Here is a 15357-nt window from a genome sequence, read left to right as displayed (position 1 = left end):
TAGAATATTCTAACAAGATTTTTTAGTACAGAGATATGGTAAATATTGGGAGCATATTACGTACTCCAGCAGGGATGACTATCTTTAACACAGTGCATAGCTATCCAGTGTCAATAGATACAGGGAGCTACATTTTCTCTAAGTTCTACTGAAAAGTTCATCTTCACTTACACTCTAATTCAAGGAATTGTATTTTAAACTGGACTGCTTTCAAAGATGCAACACTACTATAACCGTTCAATCTGTTAGTAACTAGTCTAATCTTTTACTTGCAGTAAATTTATGCAATTAACTGCACAAAGTTACTTGAAATACCTGTTTAAGTTTTCATTTTATATTTAGTCCAAAATATTGCCTATTACTTCACAAATACTACTCCAAATAAGAAAAAGTACTTGCAAAAGATACTTAGCTATCAGTTATTTTCAACATCTCTAGCTTAGAAGGAAACACCTAATCAGATGTTTGACTACTGTGTAATTTAAAACACATTACTACCAAAAACAACCCCAAAACATCAGTGCATTTACTTGAAATAATTATTAACATGTATTGAGCAAATGAGTTTACTCCCCATATTCATGGTGTTTATTTAGAAAGGAGACTAAAAGTGGTAAGAGATTTTTCATAAGAAATGGCTAATTTTCTTTTTCAAACTCAAAGTGCTATGTCTCAGCTTTTGTAGGAACACTTGTTTTTTCTAGATGTCACCTGACAAGCTGGTGGCAGTCCTGTATTCTTCAAGCATTCTATCAGAGCTGTATCGTAAGAGCAGTGATAATTCAGAAGTAACTACATTCATGTCCACTGAAAGGTAACATTCCCACCATCAGTTCTTTAAGCCATGGTTTTAATGTCAGAAAAGGCTTCCCTCGCTGTTCTGATTTATTAAGGTAGAGTATAAGTATGTTAGCAGAATTCCTTCAGTAACATGTAACCTCACATTTTAGCACCAAAAGAGATATCCATCCTACAGAAAGCAAACTTTGAATTTATAATCAAGATGTACGAGGCATAATGAAAAGTGTTACAAGTATCAAAAGTATAATATGAACTTGAATTTTACGTTTAAAAGCTTGGGGTTTAGGCAGAAAAATATGGTCTTACATGTCATTTACCACAACTGGGTTGTTTTTATAAATCATAATTATTTTCAAATTAACATCAAATTCACTGTTTAAAACAGCCAGAATTAGCATAAAAGAGGTTGACATACAAAAGTCTTAGGGGAAGTTGTAAAAGCATCACTAAAAAACCTTTCTCATCTTCTAAGATTGTGGAAATCTTTTAACTTCCCCCCTATACACACATACATAAAACCAACCACACAGAATTAAATACATATACACATGAATTGCTATCAATTCCTGTTCCAAAGTGATGAAATTCACTAGCTTTCTCCTTATTTACTCACACTCTTACAATCAGACAAAAAAAAAAAAAAGAAATCCAGTTTCTATCTCTTCCTAAACAAGATTTTGAGAACATGAAGGAGGCAACTGTACAGTTCATAAATTTTTTTAAGAATTGGTCACTATAAACTGGAGGTAGTTTTGAAAAATGTTAGCTTGAATTAATTTACGAAATCAGAAGTAACGTTAATCTACAAAAAGATTTTTAAAAGATGAAATGCTCTCCTGTTAGGAAGATTGTTTCTGTATCATTGAATACATTCTTTTGAAGAAAATGTAGCTTTTTGTTTCCGGTTGTTAGCACTCAGCTTTCAAAAGCAGGCCAAGACACATGCACTTGTTGATCTTCCTCACTGAAAGTGTGCTGATGCTTCCTGAAGTTGTAACATGGACTGAATGTGGCTTCCCAGCCATTTCCAAGGTCTTTTTCTACTAGAAACAGTTTTTAGAACCTCCTGTAAAGCGTATTAATTCTAAAATAGTGCTTCTGAAACTGCATTGTACAGAAACTGCCCCTCAATTTATCTAAAGAGAATTACACTTTACTCCTGAAAACCCAAATGATAATCTAGGTAGAAAAAAGATTAGCGTGAGCTCTTCCACTTTCAGTTTTATCAGTATAAAATTTCACTGGGTAGCTTTTATACTGCATCACAGTCACATGGTCTCATACGTGCCAGAAAATACTTCTTTTGTAGATTTGAAGCGTAACAATGGAAACTGCTGAACCTCAGTAATTTGTTTAAAATAGAAAGATTAAAAAAAAGCCCAAAGAAAAATCCCTCTCAACGAAGTTGCTGTTAAACTGACATTATTAAAAATACCAACCCCACTTTTCTTCCTGCCCCATCCTAAGAGTAATTCATCAATTTATTCTTGCAAACAAGCATTCCACAGCAACGGGGGGGGGGGGGGAAATTAAAAATCTCTCAGTATTTATAATCTATTATAAATGAAATTAAATTATTTATTGTGTAACCCTGTAGCTACTTTTAGCAAACTTCCCACTGTTATTTCAAATTGTGTGCAACAGGAAAAAAGAGAAAAGAGATTTCTCATCTGCTTTTCTTGTTTTCCCTTCACAAAAAGGTAACATTCTGATATGTATATAATGTGCCATATTCTAATAAAGTATATTTGGCTGGGAGTTCCCAGGGTGAAGTCTGTTGCCAGCAATGGACCCACTGGGAAGAGCAGATGCCTAGAAAATTAAATCAAATCCAAAGTGAAGTTTCGAATAACATCCAAAGCTCCTGTATCAAAGCCACATATATCCAACATGCCTCTGTCGTCTGGATCTGCGATTGTAAAACCATTTGAGGTCATTCCACAAACAATCAATTTAGCAGGAATACCCATTTTCTAGAGGAAGGACAAAAAAAAAAATCAGAACACGCATATACAGTAACTTAAACATGGCAGAGGGCCAAATCTTGCTATGTTGCTTGCATAAACCACTGTCTGAACAGGCATACTGATAGAAACTAGATATGCCATAACCAGAATTGCAGACTGCCTGTTAACATTGTACTTAACCTGCAGTAGATATATTTAAATAAATGGAAATAATTACAATGAGGTACATTAGCACAACTTTCCTGCAATACTAAGATTTATGGATTATTTCAAATGCAAACATTGCATTTGCTATTCTACAGTTCATTCTGAGAGAAAACTTTCAATAATAATTACCAAATCATCTAATAGGAGTCAAAGAGTGTGGTTTTGTCTAAGGCAAGGATTTCCAATGTTGGCTGAACAAATACAACAACTGTGGCCTGGACAATTCTGCTAAATTAGCTGAATTTGCAGGTTAGTAACCTGTAAGGTAAAGCAAAGCAAGTGGCATGAAGGCCAGAGTACAGGAACTCTTTGTTTAAGGAACAAATTTAGGAATGGGAGCTAATCTCAACTAAGAAAACTAAAACACAGTGGGCAAGTTAAAGATTTTTGGTATTAATTTCAACTGGGTGGACACGATATGAAGATTAATGTCCATACATACATGCTTGCCAAAGAGTATTTTTTGTAGTTTAAAAAATAGTTCCTTTAAAGCATAAAAGATTTCTTGCTGATTAAGTAAGAGTTTCTAATAGCAATGTGCTTGGAGAAGGTATTTTTCTTAGTTCTATTTTGAAATTATGAAGCTGCACAGCTTAGAGTAGCCCCCTTAAAATACAATGAGCTTTCTTCACGAGATACTATCACCTATTGACACCTTCCCTACAGGCTTATCTTCATTACTTCATTTAAACTTTGTGGTATCTAATGCAGACATCAAAGTTAAATTTAATTCTATGAGCCAAATTTCATTCTGTAAGAACTATAAAAAACTTAATAAATTATATATAGAATGCAGAAATGCACATATTCCCTGAATACCAAACAAATTTTCATTGATATTGCAGTACATGGAGCAGGGTAGGATAATTACAAATCCTTTTAGCAATTCAGTGGTTTTAAATAGGCGCAACTAGTGCAATATGTGCACTAATTCTGCCTAACTGCAGAATATATCAGTTTTTAACAATATATAATTATTTACTGGAAAAAGCCACAACTAGTTCAGTCTCTAAAACATTTTTAGAACTGGTATTTACTTTGTACTGTATTCATCAATTATAAACAGTCAGAGGCATATTTACCTCCCTGTACTCTCTAAGAGCTGTTGCAGGATGAGTATTTCCAGCAAAGGTCTCGTTATCGGTAAATACAATGAAGACATCAGCAGCTGTCTGAGTTTTTTGAGCCCATATCATTGGAAGGGAACAATCAGTGGTACCCATTGGAATCTTAAAAGGAAAAAAAAAATACGTGGAACACATTAATACAGAAATTAGTAAAACACAGAAAAACTACTTCTTATGTAAGCTTCATGTTTTATCACACACAGAGGCTTCTTTGTTAATGTCCTGGTTTTGGCTGGGATAGAGTTAATTTTCTTCCTAGTAGCTGGTACAGTGCTGTGGTTTAGATTTAGCATGAGAATAATGTGATAACACACTGATGTTTTAGTTGTTGCTAAGCAGTGTTTATACTAAGTCAAGGACTTTTCAGCTTCCCATACACTGCCAGAGAGGAGGTGCACAAGAAGCTGGGAGGGGGCACAGCCAGGACAGCTGACCCAAACTGGCCAAAGGGATATTCCATACCATGTGACATCATGCTCAGTATATAAGCTGGGGGAAGGCTGGCCGGGGTGGGGGGGGGAGTGCTGCTCAGGGACTGGCTGGGCATCGGTCGGCAGGTGGTGAGCAGTTGCATCACCTCTTGTTGTTGGGGATTTTTTTGTTTGTTTTGCTTTGTTTTTTCCTTCCTTTGTTCCTCTCTCTCTCTCATTGTTTTACTTTCCATTACAATTTATTATTATTGTTGCTATTATTATTTCAATTAATAAACTGTTCTTATCTCAACACGTGAGTTTTCTTACTTTTGCTCTTCTGATTCTCTCCCCATCCCACCAGGGCAGGGGAGGGTGAGCGAGCGGCTGTGTGGTGCTCGGTTGCCGACTGGGGTTAAACCACGACAGTTAAACAACAGTTCACTTACTCATTTAATTTCAGTTTTGTCCAGGGTTTTTTAATTTGATTTTTTAAATATTGTTTTCAAACTAACTCATTGTGACCTAACACTGCCATTCTAAATTGCAATGTTTAATATCCACCAGTTGAAATAATGACATTTGCTGGACTTCAAATAAAAGGGAGAAAAAAAAAATCCAGTGTTCTACTATACAGATACAGACTAAATACAGTCCTAGAATTGATTACAAAGAAAATACAATGTAACTGCTGAGACTTCTACACTCTGACATTAGCAACAGCTATTTCCTAATTTTGGGGGGTTTTTTTGGGTTTTGTTTGGTTTTTTGTTGGGTGGTTGTTTTTTTTTTTTTTTTACATACTTCATACATTTTCACTAATACTTGAGGTAATGTCATATCAGCTGTCACTGGGCAAGGGACCATTTCATGTGAAAAGGCAACAATATGGGAATCCTTCTCAGTACGTGCTACAACCTGAGAAAAAGGAAGACAAAAAATAATTTGGTTATATTATACAGAATTTTTAATGTCTGAATCAAGGCATTTCCTACCAAACACACAACATGACATATCCTTCTGTATTTAAGTCACCATGACTCCCCATATGCACTAACACTTCACTCTACACTTTAAATATTCTGTAATATTACTGCAAATAATCATTGCAAAAATCAGAGCCAAAGAATTGCTCTAATTACTGTAACTAAAGATACTTCCATATTTCTTCTCTCCCCTAACTTATGTTAGTGACATAAAACACTAAACATTTTTAAACAACAACAAAAGTTTGACTCCTCCATAATATAAATAGACAAGAAGCTTCAGAATATCAAATTGAGGAAACTGATTGTAATACAAATGTACACAAGAATTATCCCAAAATTTCTTAATCCAGTCTGTATTATTCTACGAATGCTTCTGAAAAAAACTAAAAATGTATTTTCAGCTAAGGTAAGTGAAAAAGCAGCCTTGACCACTTTGATTTATACTGGAAACCAACTTCTTCAAATTGACCTTTCTGAATTTGGTTGCCAGTAGCTTTAAGCATCTGGTCTACCACTGAAGCACAAAGTCACATCTTCTGTACCCAAAAAATACTGCAAGTACGTTTCTTTCCGATTTCTAACCAGCTTTAGAGCACCTTTGTATCAAAAGAGCAGCTCAAGCTGCAAATAGTTATAAAGAAAAGAAGTTTAATTGCTCACCATACACATTGCTGCTGCAACTGTGCTAGCATTGAGCACGCTGCCCAAAACTTTTTGTGTCATTGATGCACTGACATCAACTGCAAGTAAGAAGCGTTTTCCTGTTGGTTCAACTGTCTAAAAGGTAAAAAGAAAACAAAGAAAATAGGTACACATAATTAATATGTTAATTTCTTCTTCCTTCTTCTGCTTTCAACCCTAGAAGTGGGGCTTTTTTTTATTCTTTCTGTTGAACAATAATGTTGCCAAAAGCTGAATATACGATGAAGTTTTGATTCTTTGTTTAATAAAATCCCAATTCCTAAGGTTTTTGTTATAAAGTTTCAAAATTGTCATCCACCTAACAAACTTTTCTTGATCATTTTATAAGCTTTCAGGAAACAGAGAGTTCTTAAAAAGCTTAACAACTGAAGAACTATATTACCTTGAAAGTTTTGTAAAACGAGGCATCTAAAGCTTCTAAAATGTCTTCATCAGGACGCCACCAAAGCTTCCCTCTGCTTCCATGTCCAGCTTTATAGGTTTCTAATGCAACCAAAATGTGGAACGGATGTATTCTACCCTACAGGCAAAAGAAATCAACAGTAAGTTTTTGAAAATCTGAACTCCTTAAAAAAAAAAGTAACAAACTAAAACTAAGACTAAGATCCTACTACAAAAATCTCTGTTTTAGTATATTGTTACTTTAAATTTCTTAAAATTTGAAGAGTTCATGCAGTCTTTACACAGCTGTTGTATGAACTGATACTTGTCAGTTACTGGTAATGGATCTCACTCCCTTTCTAGAATCCTCCAGTGAATTCCAAATGTTGTCTTATGCCATCACCAGAATTTTGGTGAAATTTCACAGCTCTATCTATGATTGTTTAGTGCTATTTTCTATCACAGGCTTACAGTAAGAGAAAGTCCCTGTCCTGCTGAGGGGAAACGAGTTGAGATAGGAAAGGAACATACTTAAAACTAGTTTTGTATCAGATACAGTAAAACTGGACAAAGAAACTATTTTCAGAATACAGCCTTCATTTTCCTCTTACTGTAAGACGACAGTCCAAACATTTTCTTCTTTTTTTGCTTTCCCTACATAAACCAAATCAGTGGCTGCCGCATGCTAAGTATTCTAAACCATATCTTTGCTTTACTGATTTATCAATATCTTGTTATCTTTTTCCTCAAGGGGAGTTTCAGTCATTAATCACTACCAGCAGCAAACCTTAGCAAATCTGAATGCCTGTCCAGTGTCTTTCTTCCATCAAGGTTTTGTGCCACCATCTTTGCTCTCCCTTCTCCAGTGCCTCAGTAACTATGTATGATTAAAGAAGAAAACAGAAAGGGAAGAGCAGTGGGATGGGAAAAAAAAGACCTACTGTTGTTCTTCTCAATGCAGCTATGGTCTTGAAGAAGTTAGATGTCCTAATTATAATCTCCCCAACTCACAAAACTATTAGAAAAAGCCACTTGTCTTCTCTATCTCCCATTACATTCCTGAAAATTTTGTTCTTCCTTTGGGGAACCCTCTTTTCCCCCTCATTTTCTTACCTCTGATGGATAGTAAAGCAATCTGAAAGGAGAAAGTCTCCTTGTTCAGTCTTCTTTTTCCTCTCAGCTGCTATGCTAATTTCTTAATTCACTTCCTAGGATCCTACACAAGTGACTTCCACTCAATTTCTAAGCTTGTATTGCTGATTCTAAATTACAAGACTCAGAAGCAATGGATGAACCCAACAGGCAAAGCTTGCCACAACCCTCATTTAAGAAAATATCCTAGCTGTCAGTATACTTAATTTGTAGAAAAGTTTCAGAAATAGAGGGGGGGGGGAGGAATCAAATGAGAAATTATAAATACAAGTTTTAAAATAAAGGTGCAGGTATTCCACTGCAGCTTTTTTAAAAGAAAAAACTACACATTTCCTCCAAAGAACATCGCTTTTATTTTGTAAAGAGGTTGCCTGAAGAAATACAGTTTAGGAAGAGATTAAAAACCACAAAGGTGGCACTGATTATGAAAAAGTTCTTACCTTTTTTAGCAGTTTCTCATTTCTCAGTCTTTCACATACTATCGCCACTTCTGAACCTCGTGGTTCAAGCACCGAATTTGCTGTCAGTTTTCCTAAATTTCTCAACAATACAGAAATGGACATCTCCTTCAGCAATGCCTTCCAAACCTATGATCAAAGAAAGAGAAGGGAAAAAAAAAGATGAGATCCCCAAGCCACAAGAACTGACATCTGTACATTAAATAAGCGTATTTTAAAATAAACATACAAGTTATATGAAGATCTTCATTGTTCTAAATTAGCTACTTGGGTAAATAACTTGAAAAACAGCATAAGGGCTATTTTTTATGGAAATCTAGACTTAAGACTCTGAAAAGTGTTACTCTAAAGAGAATACAAAGCTAATGAAGTTTACCTACCTCTTTAGATTTCAGATGGTTTGTCAGGAGATGCTCTCTAACTAGACCATATTCCTCTATTAAATGAGTAACTTCCAATTCATCTTTTGTGCGTTTTACTTTCTCCACAGCCTCCAGATACTTTAAGAGTTTTTCAGTCTCAGCAGAAATTGCTTTGTCTTTATAAGCCTCTTGGACATCTTTCCACCCTTTGGTAATATATTTAGTGACTACAGCAATTCCTATTGAAAAGAAAAGTATTTTCCAAGCAGGATTACCGTCTTTATACTGGCATTTATCATTCTAGCAAGCAAATGAGTTAGCAAGTTTCATTCTCAGACCTGCCAACCAGCTATAAAAAAGGTCAGCCACAGACAACTTAGAGCAGTAGTTTTAATTACTGTAGTATTCTCCCTTAGAAGTAAGGAGCCTAACATATTTGAAACCAACAGATCTTCCCAAATAACGAAAAAGGTTTAATTCATCATTTGTAAGCAAATAGGATCAAATTGAGGGAATCGTATTATTTTGTCTTCTCCTGACATAAGGAAGAAAAAGAAGGAACAAACTCTGTTTACCTTGAAGATAAACAGGTCAACTTCTGATATGACCACTCACGTTTTTAAGGTGCGATTTACAGGATACCATCACTAAGAAATCAGTCTACAATGGTACTTGGGTTTCCAAAATAGTTCCACAGTAAATATAAAAGGTTTAAAACACAGTATGTTCAGGTAAATAAAAATTTATTACCTTCACTGGCAGGTTTTAGGTGGGACAACCTCAGAAGATCTTTATGAGACCAGCCACTTCTTTGTTTATATTTTGTAACTGCTAAAGCAACAGCCATGCCATTCTTTCCATTGTACCAATCTGCAACAGCTTTCCTCAGTGCACGGCCCCACATGCCACATTTCATGCCCTCCTTCAGATCTTTTTTAAATTGGATGAAAGTAAAGAGATGTGTTGGTATGCAACACACCTCAGGAACAGCTTTGAACGCCGCTTGTTTCGTTTTTGCATCAGAACACTGTGAGCAAATTGCAAGAGCAAAAAGCAGGGGCTCCTGTTTTGCTGCTCTGCCTTCTTGACTAAATGTCTTTATTTCTTGAACAACTTCACAACCTCTACCCTCTTCAATCAGTCTTGTTAAAGCTTCTGCATTTTCAAAGCCCAGCTTCTGCTCCTTGATATAATAAGTACCAGCTTCTGAACCAAAACACAAGAAACGTTGCAGTCGATTCATATCAGTGACATGCCACACATAACCACTTTCAGAGTTCGGCACCTGCTTTTCATTTAGGAGTTGCACTTGGTTTTCCTCGTCCTCCATCGTTTACACTTCCAAGAGGTCTGTTGTAACAATAACAAAGTTTATTAAGAACTATTGTGAAAACCTCATGACTCTACTCTTTTATCAATTCTTAGCAAAGTAAATGTATCATATCTACACACTTGTAATTTTTCCTTCATAAATTTAATAAGAGTATACTCTAGATGTGCAGTAATACATATCAGTTAGGGGAAAAGAAACAAAAAAATCCCTGAGTTAAAACGGTGACAAATTTATTACCTTAAAAGCAACTTAGAAACTACTTAACCCCGGTAATGGCACACAGAAAACACAGCTAGTATTATGCCCTTTTGCCACCAATATATTACACCACTTTCTTAGGTAGATTTTTGAATTGCATACTAAATTGCTCAAAACTCAGATCTTGCCCTACTCTATTTTGCTGAAGAATTGGTAATACTGACCAACTGAAGAAACATGATGCTAAAATAAAGAACTAAAATACTGAAAAACTGTTTAGTCAGAAGACTTTGGGAGAGTTTAAATATGGTGGGTTTCAGTGAGGCTTAGACAACAGCTTTTTAACAACTGACAGTAGCTCAAGAAAAAAAACTATCTTTATTACAGGCTCAAATAGTCTGCTGTTTCAAATGAGATCCAAGAAAACACACAGACATAACAAATTCTGTACTGCTTTACATTTGAGGTTAAGAAGCAAAAAACAGCACAAAAATTCACAATCTTTCAGGTCTTTATACACTCTTGAGTTGCAAGAGAGTTCAGCTGTAATATTTGTAGGCAACAACACTGCTCCTACTTGGAGAACATCTAGCATGGTAAAACTCAAGCCATAACACTTGAAATGAAATAAATGCAGGTGAAATGAAATCAGCAGGGTAAGAGGAAGAAAATTTATCACCATCACTATCTCCAAAACATTAATATGACAACAATAAATTCAGTTTTCTCAGTTCTCACCAAACAATAAAAACACCAAATAACACCAAGAGGTCCTATTTAAAAAAAAAAAAGCACCAATAATCCACTCCATCAAACTGCATATGGATCTTAAAATACACACACACTGAAGTCTGAGCACACACAAATGACATTTCAAAGAAATCCACTTAACTATTTCTAAGTATTGCAGATATCTTCTTTTGACGTGCTTGTTTGGATACTGAAGATAAAAGCCATTTTGCTTCATTTACCAGGATAAGCTAGCACAAATAAATGTCACTAATGTAGACAAAAGATTTTTTTCCCCCAGTTTAGGCAAGTAACACACTGATTTACAAACAACTTCCCTACTTTCTTTTTGACGTGGAATCTTCCTTTTTCTGCAAGTGACTAGAAATGTTCCCTTCCTCCATTCTTGCCTATCTGCAGTGATGTGCTGTCTGCATCCAGAATTAAATAATAAATAATAATCAGCACTCCCATTATATTCTATATGCTGCTAAAATCATAAAAATAGAAGCCATATGCTGATACCTGGTTTAAAAATGCAGGTTTCAGTTAAAAACTAGCCAAGAAATATCTTTCATTGTACTATTCAGAGCACCAGTGCTCAGCCATTTTTCTTAGTGCTTAAATATTCTAACCATATTTCCTGCCAAACCAATTTAAATACACATCATGGTTGAGCCGACTTTTTCACTGACATCTGAAGCATGCAAATACACTGAAAATAACAAGCGTGATATTCACAATGCATGAATACTTTATCAGTACATTTTAATGCCTAAATACATTTTATTTCAATACATTTCAATTAGCTAGTTTCATTAAACAGTAGGTAATGTTTCGTAAGAAACATACAAAACTCAAACAAAAAATCCTGAAATCACAGTCAGCATCCATTAGTTTATTTATCAGAAAAAAATAGTACGTAGAAAGATACTGAAAAACACCATTATCTTGAAGCAAAAATAAGAATGGGAAGCATAAAGGATCATGCATGAGTAACGAGATCTCTATATACATGAAACCTTGAGAATAATTTCTTGTTGCATCTTTCATACCCCTGCTATAATAAATATTACCACATTAAAACGAGACTAATAGGAAAACTCTTTTCAGTCACCTATGGATTACCAAGACTTAAACTGAACTGGAAGGACCATGCCATTGGTTAAACAAAATATTTATGATCTCACTTTGCTGATTATATTAAGAAATACCAGCAGTACTTTGATTATTTTAAAGTTTTTTCCTACATTTTTCCATTTGCACAGGTTCCATCTGATATGTCCATTTTATTTTAATTCTCACTTGGAGAGTCCCACTTGTCCTCACGCTCTTAGTTTTATAGTCACTAATACAAATTAGCTACCATTGTCATCACCACCCTGAGAACAGGAACAAAACCTAAATGAAATAATTATAACATTTCTAAAATTATAATAATATTTATCTAGTTTGAAATCTAGATTTATTTATAAAATACTGTAACACAAGATCAGTATTTCCATCAAAGGTACCATCCTGAAAGGCAAACAGTTCACTACTTCATTGTTACATGTGAATATGCAGTGTGATGTTAACCGTATTGTATTAAAGAAGTTTAGAGCCGACCATCAGAGAAAAAGAAAAAAATTCTCCTGCTGCACTTCTCTATTACACCGTATAACAAACCTAACTTAGGCACGTTAAGAATGGATAATTTTTATGTTTACTTTTGTATGGACTAGGCTTTTGTATGGACTCACAGCACTGAAAAGAGGTATGTGCTAGCATTCGTAGGCTTCTGACACAAACATCCATATTTCAAAAGATAGTTGCAAATGTACATACACTTCTAGTTTTTCTGAAGCTACTTCTAGTTTTTCTGAAGCTTAGCTCTTTAATTTGCCTTCTTAGGAATATACTACGAGCTACAAAAACAGATGCTGTTACGATTTCCACCTTTTGTAAAGCTTCATTTTCACTCAGCCCTCAAAGTCATCTTCTCAGATGGAAGATAGTATTTCACAACAGAATGAATTACCTGCAGTACTTATCCCATTAAAAATGCCTACAACAAGTCTTCTGAAACCGTTAAAGTTATTAATGCCTTCTGATAAGCAATCTAGGATACAAAACAGACTTATCTCAAATGGCTTATTGCTGCCTCAGGGATTTAAAAAGAGCTTCAAACCAACATAATCTTTTGGATCCTAATATGAATTGTAAATTCTTCAAAATAAATTTGTATTTTAAAAATTACCCTTGAAATCTGCAATAGCTGATGCAAACCAGTAATTTCACTACTGAACAGCCACACTCGAAGTATCAAATTTAAACTTCACCAGGATCTACTGGAGAAGCCCTTACTCAGTGTTGAACTATTTAAATCATGTTTGCCATTTCTACTCCTGACTTGTATTTCAGCCTCACGAGTTCCCAACGCTATTTCCTCCCTCTAACCAGTCCCTCTCCTCTGCCCAGACCTCAAGCTTATTTTCTCCTTTAACACCTGTACAACAGACAACTTTCACCCTCGCAGATGGATAAATGCAAATATGTACTTAACGTATGCTCTACCATAACCCTACTCTTCATCTGCTCAGCTGCAGCAGTGAACTTGAATTTCAAACACTCATGGATGATTTATCAATGACATTCTGGCTCCATAAGCATTTCCAGTTTCTGAGCTACTTGAATGCAAACAGCAATGTGAAAAGCCTTAAAAGTCACAGACTAGATACTTTACAATGAAAATCGCTGAACTAAAATTCATGGTTGCTCACCATTATTAATGGAAGAGAAAAAACACTAAGGGAATTTTTTTTATATTCCAAACACCATGTAAATTAATCTATGAGTAAAATATGGCTTTGACTGGTCTGAAACAGCCTATACAGCACTTACAACTTGATTGGCAAGTCAGTATCTTTATGTTGCTGTACCATAACATGATTGAGTTTTGAAAGTTAACCTCTGTTATTTTCTATGACTTTTACAATTCACCCCTAGTTTTCCTAAGAAATAAAACGTCTTACAGGACAAGTTTCAGGTACATATGAAAAAAAAATACAAAAAGCACAAAGCTTTAATAGAACTACAGGTTCTAACTGAAGTTCTTAAATTTAACTGCTATGTTAACAATGATGAATCAAACTTTGTAGTGAAAACATATGGAATTAAACTTTGACCAAGTCAGATCTTTTACGAAAAAATTGCATTGACATTTTAAAGACAACACTTCAACTTGTCTTCAAAAACTTCAAAACCATATACACTCCATTCTGTAAGAAACTGCATTCTCCCACTCTGCTCTCAAAATGTTGCATAAGCATTAAACTGAAGATTATAAAGAACATCTTCTAGTTTATTGAGCAGAGAGACTATAACCATCACACTGAGCTACGGTTGTAACAAAATACACCAGCACTACAGCAGAGCTCTGACAACAACATAAGTCCTCATACTTCAGAAAATAAGCATCTCTACGTAAACAGCAATGCTAGGAGAACGTTTCCCAAATCACAAATGGCATGATCACCAGTATTATGACAGTACAGGAGATACCAGACTATATGAACCACGTACTTGCTCAAAAAATTCTACTATTGAATTTGCTAAAAAGTCTATTTGCTTAAAAAAATGTGTTGACTGGAGGAAAAAGGTAGCTTAGCTGACATAGAACAAAATTACGAGGAAAAAGCATGTAAAGTCGATACGCGAAAACCTGTGCGTTTAGCTGTCAGCTTCTATAAAGACGATAAACACAAGTAACGGCGAAGCAGACGAGTAACTCCAAACGACACGCCCTTTAATCCCCTCACGGGGTTTCCAACGCCCAGGAGCCAAGCAGGAGGTGGCAATTGACAGAGATGGCCTCTCCGGACTCCTTCAACATCCATGCCAACCCTGCCGGAGAGGCCGCCCGCTCCCCGCCGGGGCTGATACAAGACGGGGAGCCGACACCCCCGCCGCGCCGCGGGCTACCCGGCCCGGGCCAGCCCGCTCCCCCGCCCTCAGTGCTCCCCCAGGAGGCGCGACTTGCCTGCGAGGCCGCGGTCTGGGAGGGGCCGCGGGGCAGGGCCTGCCCGGGCCAGCGCGGCCTCCGACGCCGAGCAGTGGCGCAGCCCCGGGGAGCTGCGGCGGCTGCCGGGCCGCCGGGCGATGAGGAGTGGGGGGGGAGGCCCGGGACGGCGGGCGGTAGCAGAGCCGGCTCCGGGCGCGGGGGTCAGGCAGGGCGGGTCCCGCTCCGGCCGCCAGAGGCTCGGCGTCTCCCACAGCCCAGCCCCGCCCCGCCGGCTCCCTGACAGCATCCCCGGGACCCGGATGGGGCCGCGCCCACCGCTCCCCGCGGCCGCATCCCAGTGCCCGGATGGAGCCGCGCCGCCGAGCCGGAACCGCTTCCTGCCACAGCGCAGAGGGTGTCCTCCACCCGCCGCCCCTCCGCCGCCACAGGAGAGGAGCCTCAGGGTGGAGGCGCGGCCCCTCCGCGGCCGGGGCGGTGCCACCGCCGGCAGCGGGAGGCTGCCCCGGATCCAGTCCCCGCCGTCGCTTCCGGCTCCCGC

General features: G+C 37.2%; 1 protein-coding gene across 3 annotated transcripts; it reads right to left on the bottom strand.

Moving 5' to 3' along the window:
• Nucleotides 1-2337: 2337 nt before the first annotated feature.
• Nucleotides 2338-14927, bottom strand: RO60 (Ro60, Y RNA binding protein). Of its 3 annotated transcripts, XM_076339865.1 has the most exons (10): nucleotides 14838-14927; nucleotides 9307-9906; nucleotides 8575-8795; nucleotides 8177-8323; nucleotides 6586-6723; nucleotides 6162-6278; nucleotides 5317-5430; nucleotides 4058-4204; nucleotides 2696-2774; nucleotides 2338-2613 (listed from the first exon to the last, which is right to left on the bottom strand). In XM_076339865.1, exons 2-10 carry the CDS (start codon nucleotides 9884-9886, stop codon nucleotides 2492-2494), a joined length of 1665 nt encoding a protein of 554 aa, XP_076195980.1. In that variant the 5' UTR covers nucleotides 9887-9906; nucleotides 14838-14927; the 3' UTR covers nucleotides 2338-2491. The 3 variants fall into 3 exon arrangements, with proteins under 3 accessions (XP_076195980.1, XP_076195978.1, XP_076195979.1); XM_076339863.1 differs by having other exon boundaries at nucleotides 2544-2774; XM_076339864.1 differs by lacking the exons at nucleotides 2338-2613; nucleotides 2696-2774 and having other exon boundaries at nucleotides 4105-4204; nucleotides 5324-5430.
• Between the last annotated feature and the right edge of the window lie 430 nt (nucleotides 14928-15357).

This window comes from Aptenodytes patagonicus, chromosome 5, assembly GCF_965638725.1.
Source record: "Aptenodytes patagonicus chromosome 5, bAptPat1.pri.cur, whole genome shotgun sequence".
Lineage (NCBI taxonomy): Eukaryota > Metazoa > Chordata > Aves > Sphenisciformes > Spheniscidae > Aptenodytes > Aptenodytes patagonicus.
The sequence above is the reverse complement of the archived record's forward strand: the minus strand, read 5'-3'. Positions and strand labels throughout refer to the sequence as shown.